At 40.6% G+C, this 19360-nt stretch overlaps 1 protein-coding gene across 10 annotated transcripts in view; it reads left to right on the forward strand.

Moving 5' to 3' along the window:
* The first annotated feature begins 370 nt into the window (after window positions 1-370).
* Window positions 371-19360, forward strand: part of LOC122560091 (P2Y purinoceptor 1) — a 43841-nt gene continuing 24851 nt past the window's right edge. For 5 of the 10 annotated variants that reach the window (XM_087994910.1, XM_087994913.1, XM_087994911.1 and 2 more), the window contains exons 1-2: window positions 371-2033; window positions 3134-3286. In XM_087994910.1, coding sequence (XP_087851036.1) covers window positions 953-1981 — 1029 coding nt within the window. In that variant the 5' untranslated portion in view covers window positions 371-952 and the 3' untranslated portion in view covers window positions 1982-2033; window positions 3134-3286. The remainder of the gene's footprint in view (window positions 2034-3133; window positions 3287-19360) is intronic. The other 5 variants (XM_087994914.1, XM_087994917.1, XM_043710318.2 and 2 more) reach the window with 2 other exon arrangements.

The following is a 19360-nucleotide window of genomic DNA, read 5'->3' on the forward strand; positions in this document are numbered from 1 at the left end:
CTATGTTGTGGGAGTGAGGCAGATTGAAAAGATTAAACAGAAGGTGGAAACTGAATCCACAGGAAGAGAACAGCAGTTGGGCAAACAAAGGGATGGATAATAGTGAGCCAGAGAGAAAAAAACACACCTGTTAATGGAGACTATCATTGGGTGGATAAAGCTAAAGATCTCACAACACCAGGTTATAGTCCAACAGGTTTAATTGGAAGCACTAGCTTTCACAGCGCTGCTCCTTCATCAGGTGGTTGTGCACAACCATTTGATGAAGGAGCAGCGCTGTGAAAGCTAGTGCTTCCAATTAAACCTGTTGGACTATAACCTGGTGTTGTGTGATTTTTTTACTTTGTCCACCCCAGTCCAGCACTGGTACCTCCACATCAATCACTGGGTGGAAATGAGTAGGCTGTTGTGAAAGTAGCCCATGTGATGACAAAACCTGGGGGTGGATGTGGGTAAAGGTCTTAGAAGAATGTGCTCAAGCCCTAAAATTATTGAACTCGATACCGATTGGTGAAGGCCAAGGGGAACATGTTTTGCTGTTGTTCCAGCTTGTGCTGAACTTGGCTGGAGCACTGCACCAAACCTCAGTTAAATATTATCCTGGGGATATGGTGGTGAGTTGAAGAGGCAGACAACAGGAGCCGCAGAGTGTGTGTGTTTTTTTTTGGCAGAGAGAACATGGGCAGGTAATCGGGTCTGTGTTTATTCTCCCTCATGTACAGAGACGCAGTGCGTGGCGTGTCACTCCTTAGCGCCGTGAACACCCGCCGGTCTGCATTCAACACACTGTGGGGATTCACTCAGTCACTTGGCAGCATTGCAGCCGCGGGAATTAGAGCGCTCGCTGTTTACATCAGGTATCCTGGCTTTATTTCTCCTGCTGCGAAACGGTAAAATCGGATCTGCCACTGGATCCAGTTTAAGAGTGGGGAACTTGTGAGTTGACCGGAGCATGGCGGAGCCCAGCACTACCCTTCCCTCCGTATCATTCACATCCCTCGGACCAGGCAACAGCACCTACTGTAAAGTCAATAAAGGCTTCACATCGAAGTTCCTGCCCACCGTCTACACCATCGTGTTTATACTGGGCTTCCTGGGGAATTGCTGGGTGCTGGGAGCCATGTGCTTGAGCCGGAGGAAATTCACCAGCATCACCGTGTTCCTGTTTAACCTGGGCCTGGCTGACCTCCTGTATGTCATCACTTTGCCCTTCCTGGTGGTGTACTACGCCAATGGACACCGCTGGACGTTCGGGAAAGCGTTTTGCAAAATGACGAGGCTCCTCTTCCACCTGAACCTGTACGGCAGCATCGGATTCCTCACTTGTATCAGTGTGCAGCGATACCTGGGCATAGTGCACCCCATGAAGGTGCTGGGCAGGTGGAACCGCCGCCGCTCGCTGCTCATCAGCCTCCTGGTCTGGGGGCTGGTTCTAGCCCAAACCTCGGCCGATCTCCATTTCACCAAGACCAACATCAATGGCACCAAATGCCAGGACAGTGCCTCGGTAAAAGAGCTGGGGGAGTACACGAAGTACAATCTCGCCTTGACCGTGATGGCTTTCGTCCTCCCTTTCCTCATCATTGTTGGCTGTTACAGCCGCGTTGTTCTGGTTCTGATCCGCAACAAGAACGTGGAGCGAGGCTTGCGGCAGCGCTGCCTGAAACTGGTGCTGATCGTCACCGCCTTGTTTTCCCTTTGCTTCGCTCCTTATCACCTCCTGAGAAACGCGAACCTGATCTCGAGGCACTTCCAACTCCAGGGCCAGTGCATCCAAACCTTCAAAAACATTTATCTGGGTTACCAAGTGGCCAGAGCCCTGGCCAGTTTGAACAGCATCTTTAACCCACTTGTTTATGTTCTGGCTGGAGACGATATGAAGTTACGAGTGGAAAAGCTCGGGAAAGCTGCGCGTTCGTTGTCCTCAACACCTGCCGTCCAGCGAGCTCAATCCGAAAAGAACTTACTTAATAACCTTTAAGTATTAAAGCACCTCATCGCATACTACCAAATGTTCAGAAATATACCAAAAGGTATTTTATCACGTACGTTACTGATCCTGTTTCACCGAGCTACATAAACTCTTTTAAAAAGCCTATGCATTATTTTCTGTGCATGTTTGAAGTATTAACAACTGAACGGGGAACCGGCAGATTTCCTCTTTCTAATATAACTTTTCCTTTAAAGGAGAAAATAGCTATTAAAAAGAATCGCAGAGGTTTCAGCATCCATTTCCAGCAAGACCAACACAAATTTTATAAATGGGCCAAAACAAAATCCTAAAGAATTGCAGATGCTGGAAATCAGAAATACTACCAGATATCGGGAGAGGCTGAATAGGCTAGGGCTGTTTTCCCTGGAGTGACCTTATAGAGGTTTATAAAATCATGAGGGGCATGGATGGGATAAATAGACAGTCTTTTCGTTGGGATGGGAGAGTCCAGAACTAGAGGGCATAAGTTTGGGATGAAAGGGGAAAGATGTAAAAGGGACCTAAGGGGCAACCTTTTCACGCAGATGGCGGTATGTGTATGGAATGAGCTGCCAGAGGAAATGGTGGAGTCTGGTACAATTACAGCATTTAAAAAGCATCTGAATGGGTATTTGAATAGGAAGGATTTAGAAAGATATAGGCCAAGTCTGGAAAATGGGACTAGATTAGGTTAGGATAAGTGGTTGGCATGGACGAGTTGGACCGAAGGGTCTGTTTCCGTGTTGGACATCTCGATGACTCTATGAAAAAGGGTCACTGGACCTGAACCATTAACTTGGATTTTTCTCCATAGATACTGCCAGACCTGCTGAGTATTTTTCCCAGCAATTTCTGATTTTGTTTCTAAAGAAGCCATCTCAGTGTAAATAGACTTTTTTTCTTAACATTTCAATCAGATTCATAGAGTCCCATCTGCCTGCGACTCTACTTTCAAGGAGCTATGAACCTGCACTCCAAGGTCTGTTTGTTCAGCAACACTCCCTCGCACCTTATCATTAAGTGTATAAGTCCTGCTCTGATTTGCTTTTCCAAAATGCGGCACCTCACATTTCTCAGTTCAACATTTGTTGCAGCACAATTTACTACTTGCCACCACATTTGAGCAGAGCTCGTTAATTATACCGTGTTTTGTCATACTAGGAGAAAGTGAGGACTGCAGACACTGGAGATCAAAGTCAAAAAGTGTGGTGCTGGAAAAGCACAGCAGGTGAGGCAGAATCCGAGGAGCAGGAGAGTCAATGTTTCGGGCATAACCTCTTCCATCAGGAATGACCTTTAATACTGTTGAACAGTGTGAGTTGACTGCTGTTGCTAATTGTTCACAAACTAGAAAATACTCCAGTATTAATTGGAGATTTTTTATTTGCTGTATCTTTCTTAAAAAATGAAAATGAATCGTTACTGTTTACACAGCAAAGACACTACGCAATTTATATCACCCAGCCAGTGGGTGAATGTTTTGAAGATAAAATGTTTGATATTTCACTTCCTACATCAACTGTGACGGATTCTGGTAACCACTAAAGATTAAACTTATCCGCTATATTCACTTGTAGCATCAGATGCCTTTAAGAGTTTTTAAAAAGTGAATTAAGCATTTTCCAAATATTTTTGACTATGATAAAAAAATGATTATTTGTTGCTTGCCTACCTGAGGTTACAGTTTGTAATTCTAATGAAATTAGAATAACACTTGATGAGAACAAAAGTGACCCACAGTCTTGCACTGGTCTTGTTGTCCATAGAAAAGGTTATCGAAAAGGTTTGGCTTTCTTTCTTTATCCTCGTGCACCATTCGCTGAAATTACAAGTGCAGCAAGCAGTCAAGGGGTTAAACTGTATGTTGGCTTTCACAGCGACAAGGTTCCAATTCAGGAACAAAGATGACTTGCTGCAATGACACAGGGCATTGGTGAGGCTACATCTGGAATATTGTGTGCAGTTTTAGTCTCCTTATCTGAGGAAGAATGTTCTTGTTACAGAGAGAGTGTGGTGAGGGTTGATTCCACAGATGGCAGGACTGATGTATGAGGAGAGTTGAGTCCGTTTTAATAGTATTCACTAGAATTTAGAAGAATGAGCGTTACCTTATAGAACCTAACAGGATTAAACAGGTTAGATACAGGAAGGATGTCCCTGATTGCGGGAAATTCCAGAAACAGGAGTCAGAGTTAAAGGAAAAGATAATGCTTTTAGGACTGAGGAGAAATTTCTTCACCCAGACACAGTGACCCTGTGGAATTCACTACCATAGAAAGCGGTTGAGGCCAAAACATATAGCTCTTTTGCCTCAAAGAATCAAGGGAGAAGGAGAGGAGGGCGGGATTCAGGTTTTGTGCTCAATGATCAGCCATGATCAGACTGAATGGTGGAACAGGCTGAAGAGGTTGAATGGCCTCCTCCTGCTTCTATTTTCCTTGTTTCTATTTTATAAATCATACCATAACTCTTTCTCAAATCACCCCCCCCCCCCCTCCCATTCCATTATTTGTGGTATCTACTCAGAGTATAAACAAACACCTCTTGTCAGCTACAATATGTTGTATTGAAATTAGTAGTCAGTTTCAAAGGTACCTCAGGCCAAAGCACCTTAATTTCGTTCAGCCATGACTCTACCCTATTAGGGCAGTGGTGGCAATATTCTCTGATAAGTATGTAAGTTAGCTAACTGAGCTGGGAGGTTTGTTTTCAGATGTTTCCTCTCCATGACTAGGTAACATCATCAGTGAGAGTCTCCAGTGAAGCACTGGTGGTATGTCCTGCCTCTCTATTTATAGGTCTTCATTTCTTAAGGTGGGTGATGTCATTTCCAGTTCTTTTTTTTCAAGGAAGGTAGATAGGATCTAAATCAATGTGTTTATTGATAGAGATCTGGTTAGAATGCTACGCCGCTAAGAATTCTTGTGCATGTCTTTGTTTTGCCTGTCCTAGGATGTGTGTGTTGTCCTAGTCAAAGTGGTGTCCTTCTTTGTCTGTATGTATGGAAACTAGTGATAGAGGGTCATGTCTTTTGGTGGCTAATTGGTGTTCATGTATCCTGGTGGCAAGTTTCCTGCTTGTTTGTCCGATGTAGTGTTTTTTACAGTTCTTGCATGGTATTTTGTAAATGACATTAGTTTTGCTGATTCTATCTTATGGATCCTTTAGGTTCATTTGCCACTATTTAAGTGTGTTGGTAGATTTATGGGCTACCATGATGCCAAGGGGTTTGAGTAGTCTGGAAGTAATTTCTCCTATGTCTTTGATGTAAGGTAATGTGGCTACAGTTTTTGGTTGTGTTGTGTCTGCTTGTTTGGAGTTGTTTCTGAGGAATCGATGGATTGTGTTTATTGGATATCTGTTTTTCTTGAAAACATTGTATTAATATTTTTCTACTGCTGTTTGTAGTCTTTGGGTGCTGCAGTGTGATGTAGCTCGTTGAAATAACATCTTGATGCAGCTCCGTTTGTGGGTGTTGGGATGATTGTTTCTGAAGTTAAGTGTTTGTTCTTTTTCTGTAGACATTGACTTGAAGCCCTCCGTTAACTATACTGTCCCATTTGAAGCTCTCCGTTAACTGTCACGTCCAGGAATGGGAGTCTGTTGTCATTCACCTCCTCTTTTGTGATTTTTATCCCTGTCGGGATATTGTTGATGGTGTTGTATATTTCCTCTGATAATTGCACAATGTTTAGCATCAAACCATAAGGAAGCATTTAATGTTTAGATGCTGTAAGATCTATACAACATTTAAATGGATAAGTTTATTGGACCAGGCCAGACCCCTCAAAACATTTCAAGAAGGGAGCCTAGACTCTAACTTTGCTAGTTATTTTAAGCAGGTGTAAGTGGATATTTCAGGAGAGAATCAGCTGGTCAAACCACTTGGTTTAAACAAAACAATTTATTTACAAGATTACCGAATGAAACACAAACAACAGAAAACAGAATACCGAATAACTTAACCTCTGTAAAAACCCATCAGATCATCCCAATTTAATGATTCTGTTCCAAATATTTGCAACAATCCCCATAAACACCCCTTGGCACAAAAGGTAAAATCAAACACAGGTTCTTACAGGATAGAAGTCAGAGGTCAGAGAGAGAGAGTATGAGCCTGGAACTGCTTCTATGGGTCCAGCGGCTTTTCCACATTAATGTTAAAAAACATAGAGAAAAGCTAAGCTGGGAGAACTGGTCACACCCTTTTCATTGTACATTTTCTTTTAAACTTGAAAGCCTCTGATTGAGGCAGTATCTGCTAGCTATTAGCAAGGGTTGGTGATGATTCATCACGGCACATTCGTTGCCACCGATTAGCCACTGCCGGTTCGCCACCAGTGTTTCTCCACTGGGGACGTTTGACCTCTGGAGACTATTTGCCACCGGAAAACATATATATGTACTGATTGTTTTCCCTCCCGCCTGTTCTTTCATACTGCTCAGTCCCCTTTATTTATACAACTACATACTACATAGTGATAAAAAAGAGGTAAAATAAATATCATTTTATTGGTTTATATATAAAAATGAGATACAAATACTTACGATGGCGAATCGTCTTCAGTGGCCAATGGGCAGTGGCTAAGCGTCCTCGGCAGTGAAAGGGCAGTGCTAATCGACGGCGGCGAAACAGCTGTGGCAAATGGTCCCATCCCGATTATCATATCAGCCCTAAAACCCTTCAACCCCCAAACTTTTCAGAGTCTGTGTTGTTTATGACCTCTCTGGGAAAAAAAGCCAAGGACGTGATAACCTTGTTAAAGGAGCAGCTTCATCACTGAAGTGACAACTGACGTTGGTACTGCACAAGTACTAATTCTTCCAAAACACCGTAGATTCTGGAATGATTCCAGTGGATTAGAAAGCAGCAAATCTAACACATTCAAGAAAGAAGGGAGGCCAAAAGTGAATAGCTGCAATCCAATCATCCAACATCTGTTGGAGCAAAGTTGCTAGAATCCATTATTAAGGAGGCTAACATCTAATTTGAAAGGGAAATAATATTTCATAAATCTAATTGAGTCTGCTCATGAAGGAACATCTATGGTGGATAGAAGATAACTAATAGATGTGGTATACTTAGATTTCCAAAAGGTATATGGTTAGGTCTACATGAAAGGTTGCTGCACAAAAACACAGTGTGGAGGTAGTGATGGATGTGTTGGCTGTTGGGGGTGGGGGTGTGAAAAATGGATTGGTTAACTAACAGAATTCAGAATATAGGGATTAATGGGTCTTTCCTAGTGTAACAAGCTGTAACTATTGGAGTGTGGCAGAGATCAGTGCAAATTCCTCAATAATTTCCAAACTATACCAATAATTTGGAACGCGGGGGCAGAGGAGAAATGATAACATATATGATGGCTAAATTTGCTAATGACATTAATATATGTGGGAAGTTGTCAGGACAAGTAGAGGCTCAACTATGCCAACAAAAATTGAACAAATGTATGATAATGTGGATAAATATGAATTTGTACTCTTTGGCAGTAAGAACAGAAAGGCAGTATACTATTGAAATGGTCAGAGATTACACAACTCTGTGTTGCAGAGGAATCAAGATCTACTAATATATCAGTCACAAAGTTAGTATGCAGGTGCAGCAAGTGATTAAGAAAACAAATGGAATATTGTAAATCATTTCAAGGATAATGGATTATAAAAGTTGGTTAGTTTTACTACAACTGTACAGGAAGTTAGTGAGACCACATCTGGAGTACTGTTTGGTCTTCTTAGCTAAAAATAAAATAGGATTGCTTTGGAAACAATTCACAGAAGGTTCTCTCAACTCATTCTTTGGATTAGCGGGCTATCTTGCAAAGAAAGATTTAACATGTTACGTCATGTTTGAACATCTTAGACATTTTAGACAAATGAGACATGATCTTAATGAAAACACATAAGACCTTGAGTGGACTGGTCGAGGTGGATACCTGGAGATGTCTTCCCTGTGGGTATGACTTGAACCAGGAGAAATTATTTAAGAACAATAAATGTAGAATAATAGGTTTGGGCAATGGGCCTGGGTGGGTTATTCTTCAGAGGGTCAGTGTGGATTTGTTGGGCCGAGAGGCCTGATTCCACATTCTAGGGATTGTATTAAATTCTTAAAACAAAAGATGTTTCCCTTTGAAGACAGATGAGATTTTTTTTCTGTTAGAGAATCATTACAAAGAGTGTGGATTTCTTATTTCCAACAGAGAGTGGAGACTTGGTGTTCAAATTTATTCAATGATGCATTAGATACATTTTGATACATAATGGGGTCAAAGGATATGGGGTCCACACAGGAGGGTAGAGGTGAGACCACAATCAGATCAGCATGATCTTATTAAGTGATAGTGAGATCCAAAAGGCCAAATCCTTCTGTGTAATTCTTATATTCCAACCTCAAACAAGAGAAAAACTATTTCCTTTTGATATTCAAAAGTATTGCCATCATATCATTCCCCCATCAAAAACTTCCATAAACTGAAGTGGATTGGCAAATGAAAATTGTGATCACAAGAGCAAGTCAGAGACTGGAAATTATACACCAAGTAACTCACCTCTTGCCTCCCGAAAACTATCCAACTAAAACGTACGTCATAAGTTTGCATTTGGCTGGAGGAGTACAGCTCCAATAAAACTCAAGCAGCTTGATACCATCCAGGATAAACTAGCACACAAATGGGTATTCCATCCACCATCAGCATACTGGCAGCAGTGGCAGTCTGTACTATATACAAGATGTACTGCAGCAACTCACCATGACTCCTTCAAACCTGCACCCTCTACTATCTAATAGGATAATAGCACCAAACGCAGTGGAACACTAACACCACTGGATTCCCCTCCTAGCTGCTCCTAGCTGTACACCATCTTGAATTGGAAATGCATCATTGTTACTGAGTCAAGGTCCTGTAACACACTTCCTAACAGGCTGTTAAGTTGTATCTACATCATATGAACAGCAGCAATTCAAAATGACTCACTATGATGTTCTCAAGGGCAATTCCAGATCGGAAATAAGAACTGGCTTTGCTAGGAATACCAGACCCCAAATCAAAAAGAAACTTGGCACAGGGGTGAATACTGATAGGTCTGGATAATTTCAAGTATGTCAAAATTTGCATTACAAATACTGGATGCTTTTGAATCCATTTCACATTAATTTATTCCCTGCTTGATCCTCTTCAGGGAGTTCTTCATCTCCATGTATCCTCTTTCATAACTGGCAATTTGAAGGAAGTTTTTTTTTCCCCAGCTAGAGCTTGAAAACAGCCTCTAATCACAGACTGATTGCTGCAGTGAGAATTCATCCATATAATTGAAACAACAGAATAAGCTCATAAAATGTTCTAAAGTGGATTGTTTATATTTTTGTATGCCATCTTATAGATTTGCAAAGAAGTTTCAAGAAATATCACTGTGCTCCAGACAATGGTTCTGTTTACTGGGCATAATTAGTGTGCAGAATATACCTCCTTCCATGGACAAGATGCCCATACTACCTTTTTGGCTGCTGTGTAAATTTATAGAGTCTTAGTATCACAGAGCACGAGAGATGATCCTTCAGTGCAACTCGGTTATGCTGACCAGATATCCTAAACTGATCTAGTCACATCTGCCAGCACTTGGCCCATATCCATCTAAACCCTTCCTATTCATATACCCATCCAGATGATTTTTAAATGTTGTAATTGTACCCACCTCTACCACTTGCTGTAGGAGAAAGTGAGGACTGCAGATGCTGGAGATCAGAGCTTAAAATGGTGTTGCTGGAAAAGCGCAGCAGGTCAGGCAGCATCAAAGGAACAGGAGAATCGACGTTTTGGGCAAAACCCCTTCTTCTACCACTTCCTCTGGCAACTTGTTTCATACACTAACCACCCTCTGCTTGAAAACTTTCTTGTAATCATTTTCTCAACTAGAGTATTAGCATTAGTATTTGCAGTCAGCATTTTGTACCAGTGATGTGTCAGAATGCTCTTCTGCAATGTGATCTGAACTACATAAATGTAGTGCACACAGCAATTGTTTCCAAGATGTGATCTGTCCCTCTACTGAGAAACTTCACTCAAATATGTGTAACCTGTTTTTAGATTAGAGTAGGTTACTTACAGTGTGGAAACAGGCCCTTCAGCCCAACAAGTCCACACTGACCCACCAAAGCACAACCCACCCCTACCCAGTTCCCTACATTTACCCTTTCACTAACACTACGGGCAATTTAGCATGACCAATTCACCTAACCTGCAGATTTTTGTACTGTGGGAGAAAACCGGAGCACCCGGAGGAAACCCACGCAGACATGGGGAGAATGTGCAAACTCCACACAGTCACCTGAGGTGGGAAATGAACCTGAGTCTCTGGCGCTGTGAGGCAGCAGTGCTAACCACTGTGCCACCGTGCCGCCCATCTGTGCTTTCTGTGATATGGTTGCATACAAGATACAATTTGACAGAACTAACAAAGTAAACTCAGTACTTGTGTGTTCCATTAAGTAACTCAGACACGCAAAGCAGAGTGAATAATTCCAGTAAATTAAAGGAAAATACTAGGAATACTGAAAATCAGAAATTAAAACCAAAAATGATAGAGAAAATCAGCAGGTCTGGTAGCATCTCTGGAGAGAGGACCAGAGTTAATGTTGCAGTGCAATACTGAGGGAACTCTGAAGTGTCAAAGGTTCAATTCTTTGGTTAAGGCATCAATTCAAAGCTCTGTTAACACTTGAGTGGGCGTGAATGAACTTATGGTATCTTTTTAAAGAGCAGCACAGGAGTTTTCACTAGTTCTTGCTATTATTTATCCTTCAACTAACTTCACAATCTGTTTATTAGTTAATCATTATGATTTGTGAGATATTGCAAAAACCATTGCCCATTATTCCTATATGACAACAACAGTGATACTTAAAAACGTTATTGGTAACGCATTGTTTTGGAACGCATGGTCATGAATAATGCTAGATAAATTAAAATGTTTTTATTCAACACTGAACTGGATTGACAGTTTTATCAAGGTTACACAGCATTTGAACCAATAGTTTTAGTTCCAAAAAAAGACAAACAAACAAGAGCTGTAAGTTCTTAATAAAAAGATGAAACTTGCTTTAAAAATTGGAACTTCAGATAAATACCGTTAATATAAACTCACACTAGTCTGCTTCCCTGGCCAGGTCAATGCCAACTTAAAAACATTATGTTTTTGCCTGGAAACTACATATAAAAATACAGTTTTCTCAAATTAACTGTACACTGTGCGCTGGCAATAAATGTGTGAGATTAACACCCTCCTGTTTTGGTTTTTGCTACTGTTTACCTATTATTTACTTATCTATGCTACTTAACCTTTTACTGTATTCACTGTATTGCTCACAAGGCAAAGCTTTTCATTGTGCCTCCGCACAAGTGACAATAAATTCAATTCAATAATGTTTACATGGAGGGGTTCATTCAAGGTCAGAAAATGTGAAAAAATCTAGCAATGTGGAGCCACTACTAAATTTAATGGCAGGATATCATGAGCATCTTTAGCACAATTTCCAAACCAACATCCACGCAGATTGAGAGAGAAACGACTGGTGATTCTTTGAGCCGAGGGTCACCATGTGCTTTAGGCCAGGGAATGGGTTGAGAAGGAGAATCCTTACTGGTAACCTCAGACAGTGCAGGAATTGAAACCACAATGTTGGCATCACGCTGCATTGCAAGCTAGCCATCCAACCAAGGTAACCGGCTCACTGCAATGTACTACTTCTAGGCCAGAACGTCTACGCGCGATTACTTCCTGCCCTGCAAGTGTGTCAGAACATGTTCAAATGGGTCAATTTTTTTTTAAAAACAAAAGATGCAGATCAAGGCTGGCTGTCAAGATCGGGATTCATCTGAGAGGAGCAGTGTGCGCAGCAGGAAGAAGAAAACGAAAGACCACAGACAGCTCCTTCCTCCCCATAACTGCTGTATATTTTGATGCCTGACAAACCTGGACCCCAGCTATTAATTTCAAAATCATCCCCAATCTAAGGATGGAGCCTTCATTTTAATATTAGAAACACCAACCCACTACTTTTATTGAATGATTTCAAACTCGCCAAGATCACAGCAGAAGTAGATATAGCTGGGATTGGGTTTGACATTTTAATGGTTTAACCAATCAAGATTGCTTACAAAATCTCTATCAACCTATCAGACACAGCATTCCAGCCAAGAATTCTTTTTACTCTTCCCAATGATCTCAGAAATTGCTGTCAATCAAAGCTATTAATTAATCGTTGCAACCTATGCTTTGAACGCGTATCAAGTTGCTCATTATAGCATGTTTTGCTAAGAGCCAATGAATACACCGAATAGTGTTTCTGTTTTTCTGGGGTCGCCAAAAATAAATCAGGCATCACTCTTCTGTTTCATTACCAGTGGAACTGATCAGAGTATGCAGAGTTAAAAAGGCTTTTCAGTAAAGTGCACAATATGTGTGAGACCACTTGGCAATTGGCTTCTTTTCAAAATAGAACCAATTCCACTGCCAGTGTTAAATGGAGTGATAAGGCTACTTACTAATCTGATACTGTTACCGTCAGTACTGCCAAATAGTTAAACTCCTGTACGGTTTTAGTTAAAATAGAGTAACGCTTAAATATTACTAGTACAAATCTGTGCACGGTCATAGAATAATTCAGTACAGTAAAGGCCCTTTGGCCCATTGAGTCTGCTCCACCAAAACTACCCACTGTCCCACTCTCTTGCTAGGCCCACAGCACTGAATATTATGACATTGCAAGGGCTCATCCAAGAACATTTAAAAGTTCCCTGCCTCAACTATTCTCCAACGTAGTGCATCTCAGCACCATTTAAATGTTTTTTTTTCTCAAAACCCCTCTGAATCTTTTACCTTTCACTTTAAATTTACACTCCTTTGTTATTGATCCTTCCTCTAAGAGGAACAGCTGTTTTCTATTCACCCTGTCCATACCCCTCATAATCTTGTACACCTCTAACAGGTCACTCCTCATCCTTGTCTGCTTCAAAGAAAGTAGTCTCAGCCTATCCAGCCTCTTTTTAGCTGAAATGCTCCATTCTGGGCAATGTGCTGAAGAATTTCCTTCGCACCTCCCCAGCTACATTCACATCCTCCCTATACTTGCTGCTCAGAACTGCAGAGTCCTCCAGCTCTAGCTTAACCAAAGTTCTCCACAGCTCCAACATAACCTTTCTGCTCTTATAATCTATGCCAAGACTGAGAAAGGCAAGTGCCCCATATGTCGTAACTACCATATGAGTCTGTCCTGCCATTTTTAGGGACAAGGTCATGACCAATCTGTCCCTTTGCGTTTCCTGGTGTCTTGCCATTCATCAAATATTCTCTTGTCTCGTTCCTTCTTCCAAAGTGCATCACTTTGCATTTATCAAGGCTAAATTCCATCTGCCACTAATCTGCCCATCTGACAAATCTATTTATCATCCTGCTGTAACCTACCACCTTTCTCTTGTCAACCACCCAGCCAATCTTTGCATCATCCGTAAACTTAATTTATCTACATTATTTATGAATTTTACAAATAAAGAGTACCTAGTGCTGATCCCTGTGGGTAGTCCACTGCACATCGGGCTCCAGTCACACAGTCTGTCACCACCACCATATCTCCTGTCACAGTTTTGGATCAATTGGATTCAGTGTCTTACTTAACAGGAGAAAGTGAGGTCTGTAGATGCTGGAGATCAGAGCTGGAAATGTGTTGCTGGAAAAGCGCAGCAGGTCAGGCAGCATCCAGGGAACAGGAGAATCGACGTTTCGGGCCTGAAGAAGGGCTTATGCCCGAAACGTCGATTCTCCTGTTCCCTGGATACTGCCTGACCTGCTGCGCTTTTCCAGCAACACATTTCCAGCTCGTGTCTTACTTAACACTCAATTCAACTAGATTAATTCAACATGCAATTTCATCCATAAATTTATGCTGATTCTTTGACTAGATCAGATATGTCCAAGCTCTCTCTCGCTTGCTCCCACTAAGAAAAGACATTAGAGGATGATGGTGTGATTGACAATATGAAAGGCCACATAATGCATTAGTTTTCCTTTATCTTTATGATCACTGTCAGAGGATGTCATTTATGACTTTAATTAGGGATACCTCAACACTGTGGGAAAAATTGTCATTGAAAAGTGTCAAAACAGAATTGCAAGATTGATAGGCATAAATTTGTAAAGTGCTGAAGGTGTTGAAGAGTTCAGAGAGATTGGAGATGTTGTTTGCAGGGACAGAAAGATTGAAAGAGGGCTGTGTTGCCACATGGCAGCTTGGAGGGTTTGTGCTTGCTGATCAGCATGTTGACACATTGACGTCCAATTCCAGAAGCTACTACCGCTGCACATGGACCTCACAAATCCATGTAATAGCAGAGAAAATTGGAGGGAATGTAGCTGCTAACAACTCACTGTCCAAATGCAGGTAAACATTATCTACATGCAGTAGTAAAATAACCCCACCAACACAACAGCAAAGGTCCATGGCTTCAGGCTCCTTCAAAGACATCAATAGCCAAATACAGAGCACAGATGATGCAATCTGTTCCACAATCGGAAGATAAGGAATGACCCAAAGTATGACTGTGGCCTCAAGTCCCAGATCATGACTTGGATGAGAAGGTTGAGGAGTGGGTCAGTAAATTTGCGGATGACACAAAGGTTGGAGGTGTCATCGATAGTATAGAGGGATGCTGCAGCGCGATATAGACAGGATGCAGAGCTGGGCTGAGAAATGGCAGATGGAGTTCAACCTGGATAAATGCGAAGTGATGCATTTTGGAAGGTCAAACCCAATTGCTGAATATAGGATTAAAGACAGGGTTCTTTCATTAACAGGGGGATCGAGTTTAAGAGCTGTAAGGTTTTTCTGCAGCTCTACAAGTCCCTGGTGAGACCACACTTGGAATATAGTGTCCCAACTATAGGAAAGATACAGAGGCTTTGGAGAGGGTGCAAAGAAGGTTTACCAGGATACTGCCTGGACTGGAGGGCTTGCCTTATGAAGAAAGGTTGAATAAGCTCTCACTTTTCTCCCTGGAGAGAAGGAGGAAGAGAGGAGACCTAATCGAGGTGTACAAAATAATGAGAGAAATAGTTCGAGTCAATAGCCAGAGACTTTTCCCCAGGGTAGGATTGACAAGAAGTCATAGTTTGAAGATATTAGGAGGAAGGTATAAAGAAGACGTCAAAGGTAGGTTCTTTACGCAGAGAGTTGTGATTGCATGGAATACGTTGCCAGCTGTGGAGGTGGAAGCAGAGGCATTGGGGACATTTAAGCAACTGCTGGACATGCACATGGATAACAGTGAGTTGAGGGGTGCGTAGGTTAAGTTACTTTATTTTACATTAGGATTAAATCTCGGCACAACATCGTGGGCCAAAGGGCCTGTTCTGTGCTGTATTTTTCTATGTTCTATGGGATGCACCACTTTAACCTGTCCAAAAAGATGTGTTTTGGTACACATCTTTCTTTCTATGCAGTCTCTCAGGGAGCTCTCCAATGTGATAAACAAGTCAACCCCTTATCAGGTTTCCTTGTCAGATGAAAGACATGACAACATAATGTGGTAAAGAGGACAGGAAGTGAAGAGGTTCAGTTGCTTAGTAGAAAGTGGATCAAGGATAAAGTAGGTGGATATCACAACAGGATGACCTTGAGGAGGTATGAGAGGAGAAGGAGGAGAACATAAAGTCTTTCACTTTAAGAATATTGCATTTCCCCAAACTAATGCCAACTTCCTCATTTGTTAAAATAACAAATGAGGAAGTTGGCATGGTTTGGGGTAGTGCGCTGGAAATCAATCCCCATTATTGCCAGAGTTATCACAAGAGTGATTTTATCAAAGTACACAAAAATTCTCCCATTTACCTGTTTTTCTAGATCCAAGTTGACAGAAAACACAGACTAGGGTTCCGTACTTAACGAGATTTACAGTTTATTACCAATAAATAAGATTCTAGCTACAGATAAACAATTATGAACATCAACATATTATTCTACTAGTTAAAACTCTACAACTCTCCAATAAAACTCCTCCCACAAACACATATAGACAGACAGATAAACAGACAAGAGCATTGGTGTTATGGGTAGAGGGAAAGATCACTGGGAAGTTAGTTCAATGGCTCTGTTTCATAGGGTTCACGGACATGATCCTTTTGCTTGTCAGGACACGATCAACTTCAATCATTCTGCAGGTTCTTTTCACGTCCTTACAGGAAGCACAAAACTGTCTTACTGATTAAAAGCAAAAGCTTACAGTAGTGATGTGAAGATAAACTGACCTTCTTCAGGTTTCAGGTATTTTCTACCACAGGGAGAGACACCATCTCCCCTTCTAGAATTTTGAAGGCTTCTGGCAATATTGTTCACACCTATAATCTTTTCAGCTGCCCTGAAGCCAACCATGTATTTGCTGGCAGGCAGATGGCCTTTGTCATCCACAACTGGTCACAACTCCACAAACCAATGAGCCACGTGCTGCTGGCCAAATCCCACGTTATACACACCCACTGCTGCCAGCTCATCTGCAACCAGCTCACCCACCCCTCTTACTACATACCCCCTTTAATACATGTAAACACCACATATAAATTTCAGTAGCTTCCTTTTAATAAGTGCACCAATCCTTTCACAATCAGAGATTTTTTTAGAAGCCCTTTTTCTCATTTTAGTCTACAATCAAAACTACAGTGTAGAAAGATAACATTTTGAGTTGAAACAAAGCTCCAAGTTGGGAGCATGAATTTATAAAAGATTCCTTTCAGGTTTTATGCAAAACAGTGAATATCTGATTCTCTCTCACAAATCCACATTTTTGTTGCTAATACCATAGAAATAATTTTCAGTTTATACTTTGTGAAAGCCTAGACTTTGCAGGGAGAATAAACATAAGAATAATCAAATTCATCAAATTGAAATCTGCCTTATCACTGGAAATCTGCAATCCCATTGATGGTATGTACAGAGTAATGGCCAAGACAATCCTGCACTGAACATAAAATAAATAAGGCAAAAATGAGAAAGAAGAAAAGTTTAAACAAAAAAAAAATGAAAGAGGTGAAAAATGTGTGTGACTGAGTGTTGTCAGTGGTCATGCATATGTGAATTTTTAGATGTTAATAGTGCTTATTGGGAACTTGGGTATAGAGGCAAGGTGATCCTGTAGGAATTTCTGTGCATTAAATGTGGAAATATGTATACACTACTCCAGACTCTGTTCAACCACATACAAATCAATTTTGTGTCATCTGTTTGACTTCAAATCATTCAAAACTTAACTTCTAAAACAAATACAGTTGCAGAATGGCTGTCATATAAACAGTACAAAATATTGCAAGCGCAATTCTAATTTTAATGTATCAAATGTTTTACCATAAATCGAAATCTTTGCATCAAATGCACTGTCAGTAAATATTGAATGTTTCATTCTTACTTGCTGAGTGCAGACAAATATTAAATGCAATTTCATTTTAAAGGCTTTTAAATATCCTAAGATTTTACAGCATTGCCATATGCAGCCACTTCAGCCAATGGTGATAAGATGATGGTGTAAATGGATTAACATTTCCCATCTGCAAATTGGGTTTTTAATCAATTCTCTGCTCAGCACCCAAAGGCATTCGAACAAAAGAAATATAAGTCGTCTCTTTCTTTTTAGAAATCAGTCAATAGAGCTGGCAGCAATTCTGTACTCATTTAGTTTTAATGACAAAAGAAAATATCACTAGTGCATTAAAGGTGGGATCAAGACACATTGCTGGGCAACAGCAAAAGAAATTTTAGTTACACTTAATCTGTATTTAATGGAGGTCTGTTTCATGGTGATGATGAGTGGCAAAACTGGAAATACGTTCCATTGCCTAACACTGCCTGGAGAAAGCATATTATTACAGATAATTAGTTGAAGTGTCTATTATGAAAAGGACTGCATGCTTGTGAAATCAATGATTATTACACTAAATTTACACCGGTGTATGTCCAGTTGTTTTATTCATTGATCAAAACTCTGCATCTTGCCAGAAGTACAAAGAACAAATGTAATAAAAATCCAGGCACTACTATAATAACAGTGCAATGTAAGCTGTAAACATGGGGAGCTATGTATGTAATAATTGTGTCAATACAATTGGTGAAGACAGAACAAGTAACTCCAAAAATGAACACCACATTGACAAGAGATAGTGTTTTTCACACATTTCCTCATGATGTCTTCAATACATTTTATCTTGCTTAAGTAGTCTGAGGGGTAAAAAGCAGTTGTTGTGGCACCCATTTTCCAGACAGGTAACAGACAAAAATCCACTTCAGTCTTATTTCTGTACCTGAAGTATAAATATCCTAACAAGATTAATAAAAATGAAAATGTAAATAATGACCTTCTCAGCTTTATGCATCAACAGGAATAACAAAGCAAGTACTTCCAATAATGAGGAGGATAAAATTATGGTAGTATTTCTCATGGGTTGCATGGATATAAACATGAGTCAACGTGTGTGGTGCTGGAAAAGCACAACCATTCAGGCAGCAACCGAGGAGCAGGAGAATCCAAGGATACAAACATGACAAATTTCACAGGCTGGTTCCTGTGCTTTTAAGATGTCTGAAAAATACCTCGTCATTCTGGCTATGGACAATTTTCAGTCACCCAGTAAGACAGACTAATAAAACGGTAATGTGCTTGTTTTAGAATCGGATGGGAAATGACATTGGTCCTACTTCACTCAATGAACAATTTGCTGTAGCCATCAAAACAGCAAGTTCATTATTAAAAAAAATTAAACAGGAAGAAGTACTGATTTATCATTAGCTGACAGAGGGTGATAGGTAGTAACTAGCAGGTTTCCTAGCTCATATTTAATCTGATGCCATAAGACTTTAAAAGATTCCGAGACAGTGCTGTGAATTTCTCGGCTATGTCTTCCTGATTATTATCGAGTGTCAACACAGCTCATGGACTTTTTCTATTGGCAAGATTAGATATACTTAGGAATGCTGACAATGAAATGTTGAAAGTTTGCTTAAGGGCATGATTCTGTAAAATTGACTATCTCAGGCAGATATTCCCACATTTTAGTGAGAACGACATTGTCAGTGTGACTGAGCTGGGTGTAATTTAGGATTATCTGGCCTGAATATGCCTATATTGCTTTTTGGAGTCATGACCTATATTGGGTAATGTGGCCAGCTGCCATGCTTCTTACGTTACAACAGGGACGACAATTCAAAAGTATATCATTGGCTGCAAAGAACTTTGTGACACAAGGTTGCAAAATGCATTGTCATAACTCATGTCATGTCTTTGTCTTGCTCTCAGCAGAATTACTGAACTAGAAACTTGTTGATAAATACCAGTTTTATGTGCAAAGAGTCAT

Source organism: Chiloscyllium plagiosum, unplaced genomic scaffold (assembly GCF_037043375.1).
Source record: "Chiloscyllium plagiosum isolate Xiang-an unplaced genomic scaffold, Cpla_swu_hap1 HiC_scaffold_15, whole genome shotgun sequence".
Classification (NCBI taxonomy): domain Eukaryota; kingdom Metazoa; phylum Chordata; class Chondrichthyes; order Orectolobiformes; family Hemiscylliidae; genus Chiloscyllium; species Chiloscyllium plagiosum.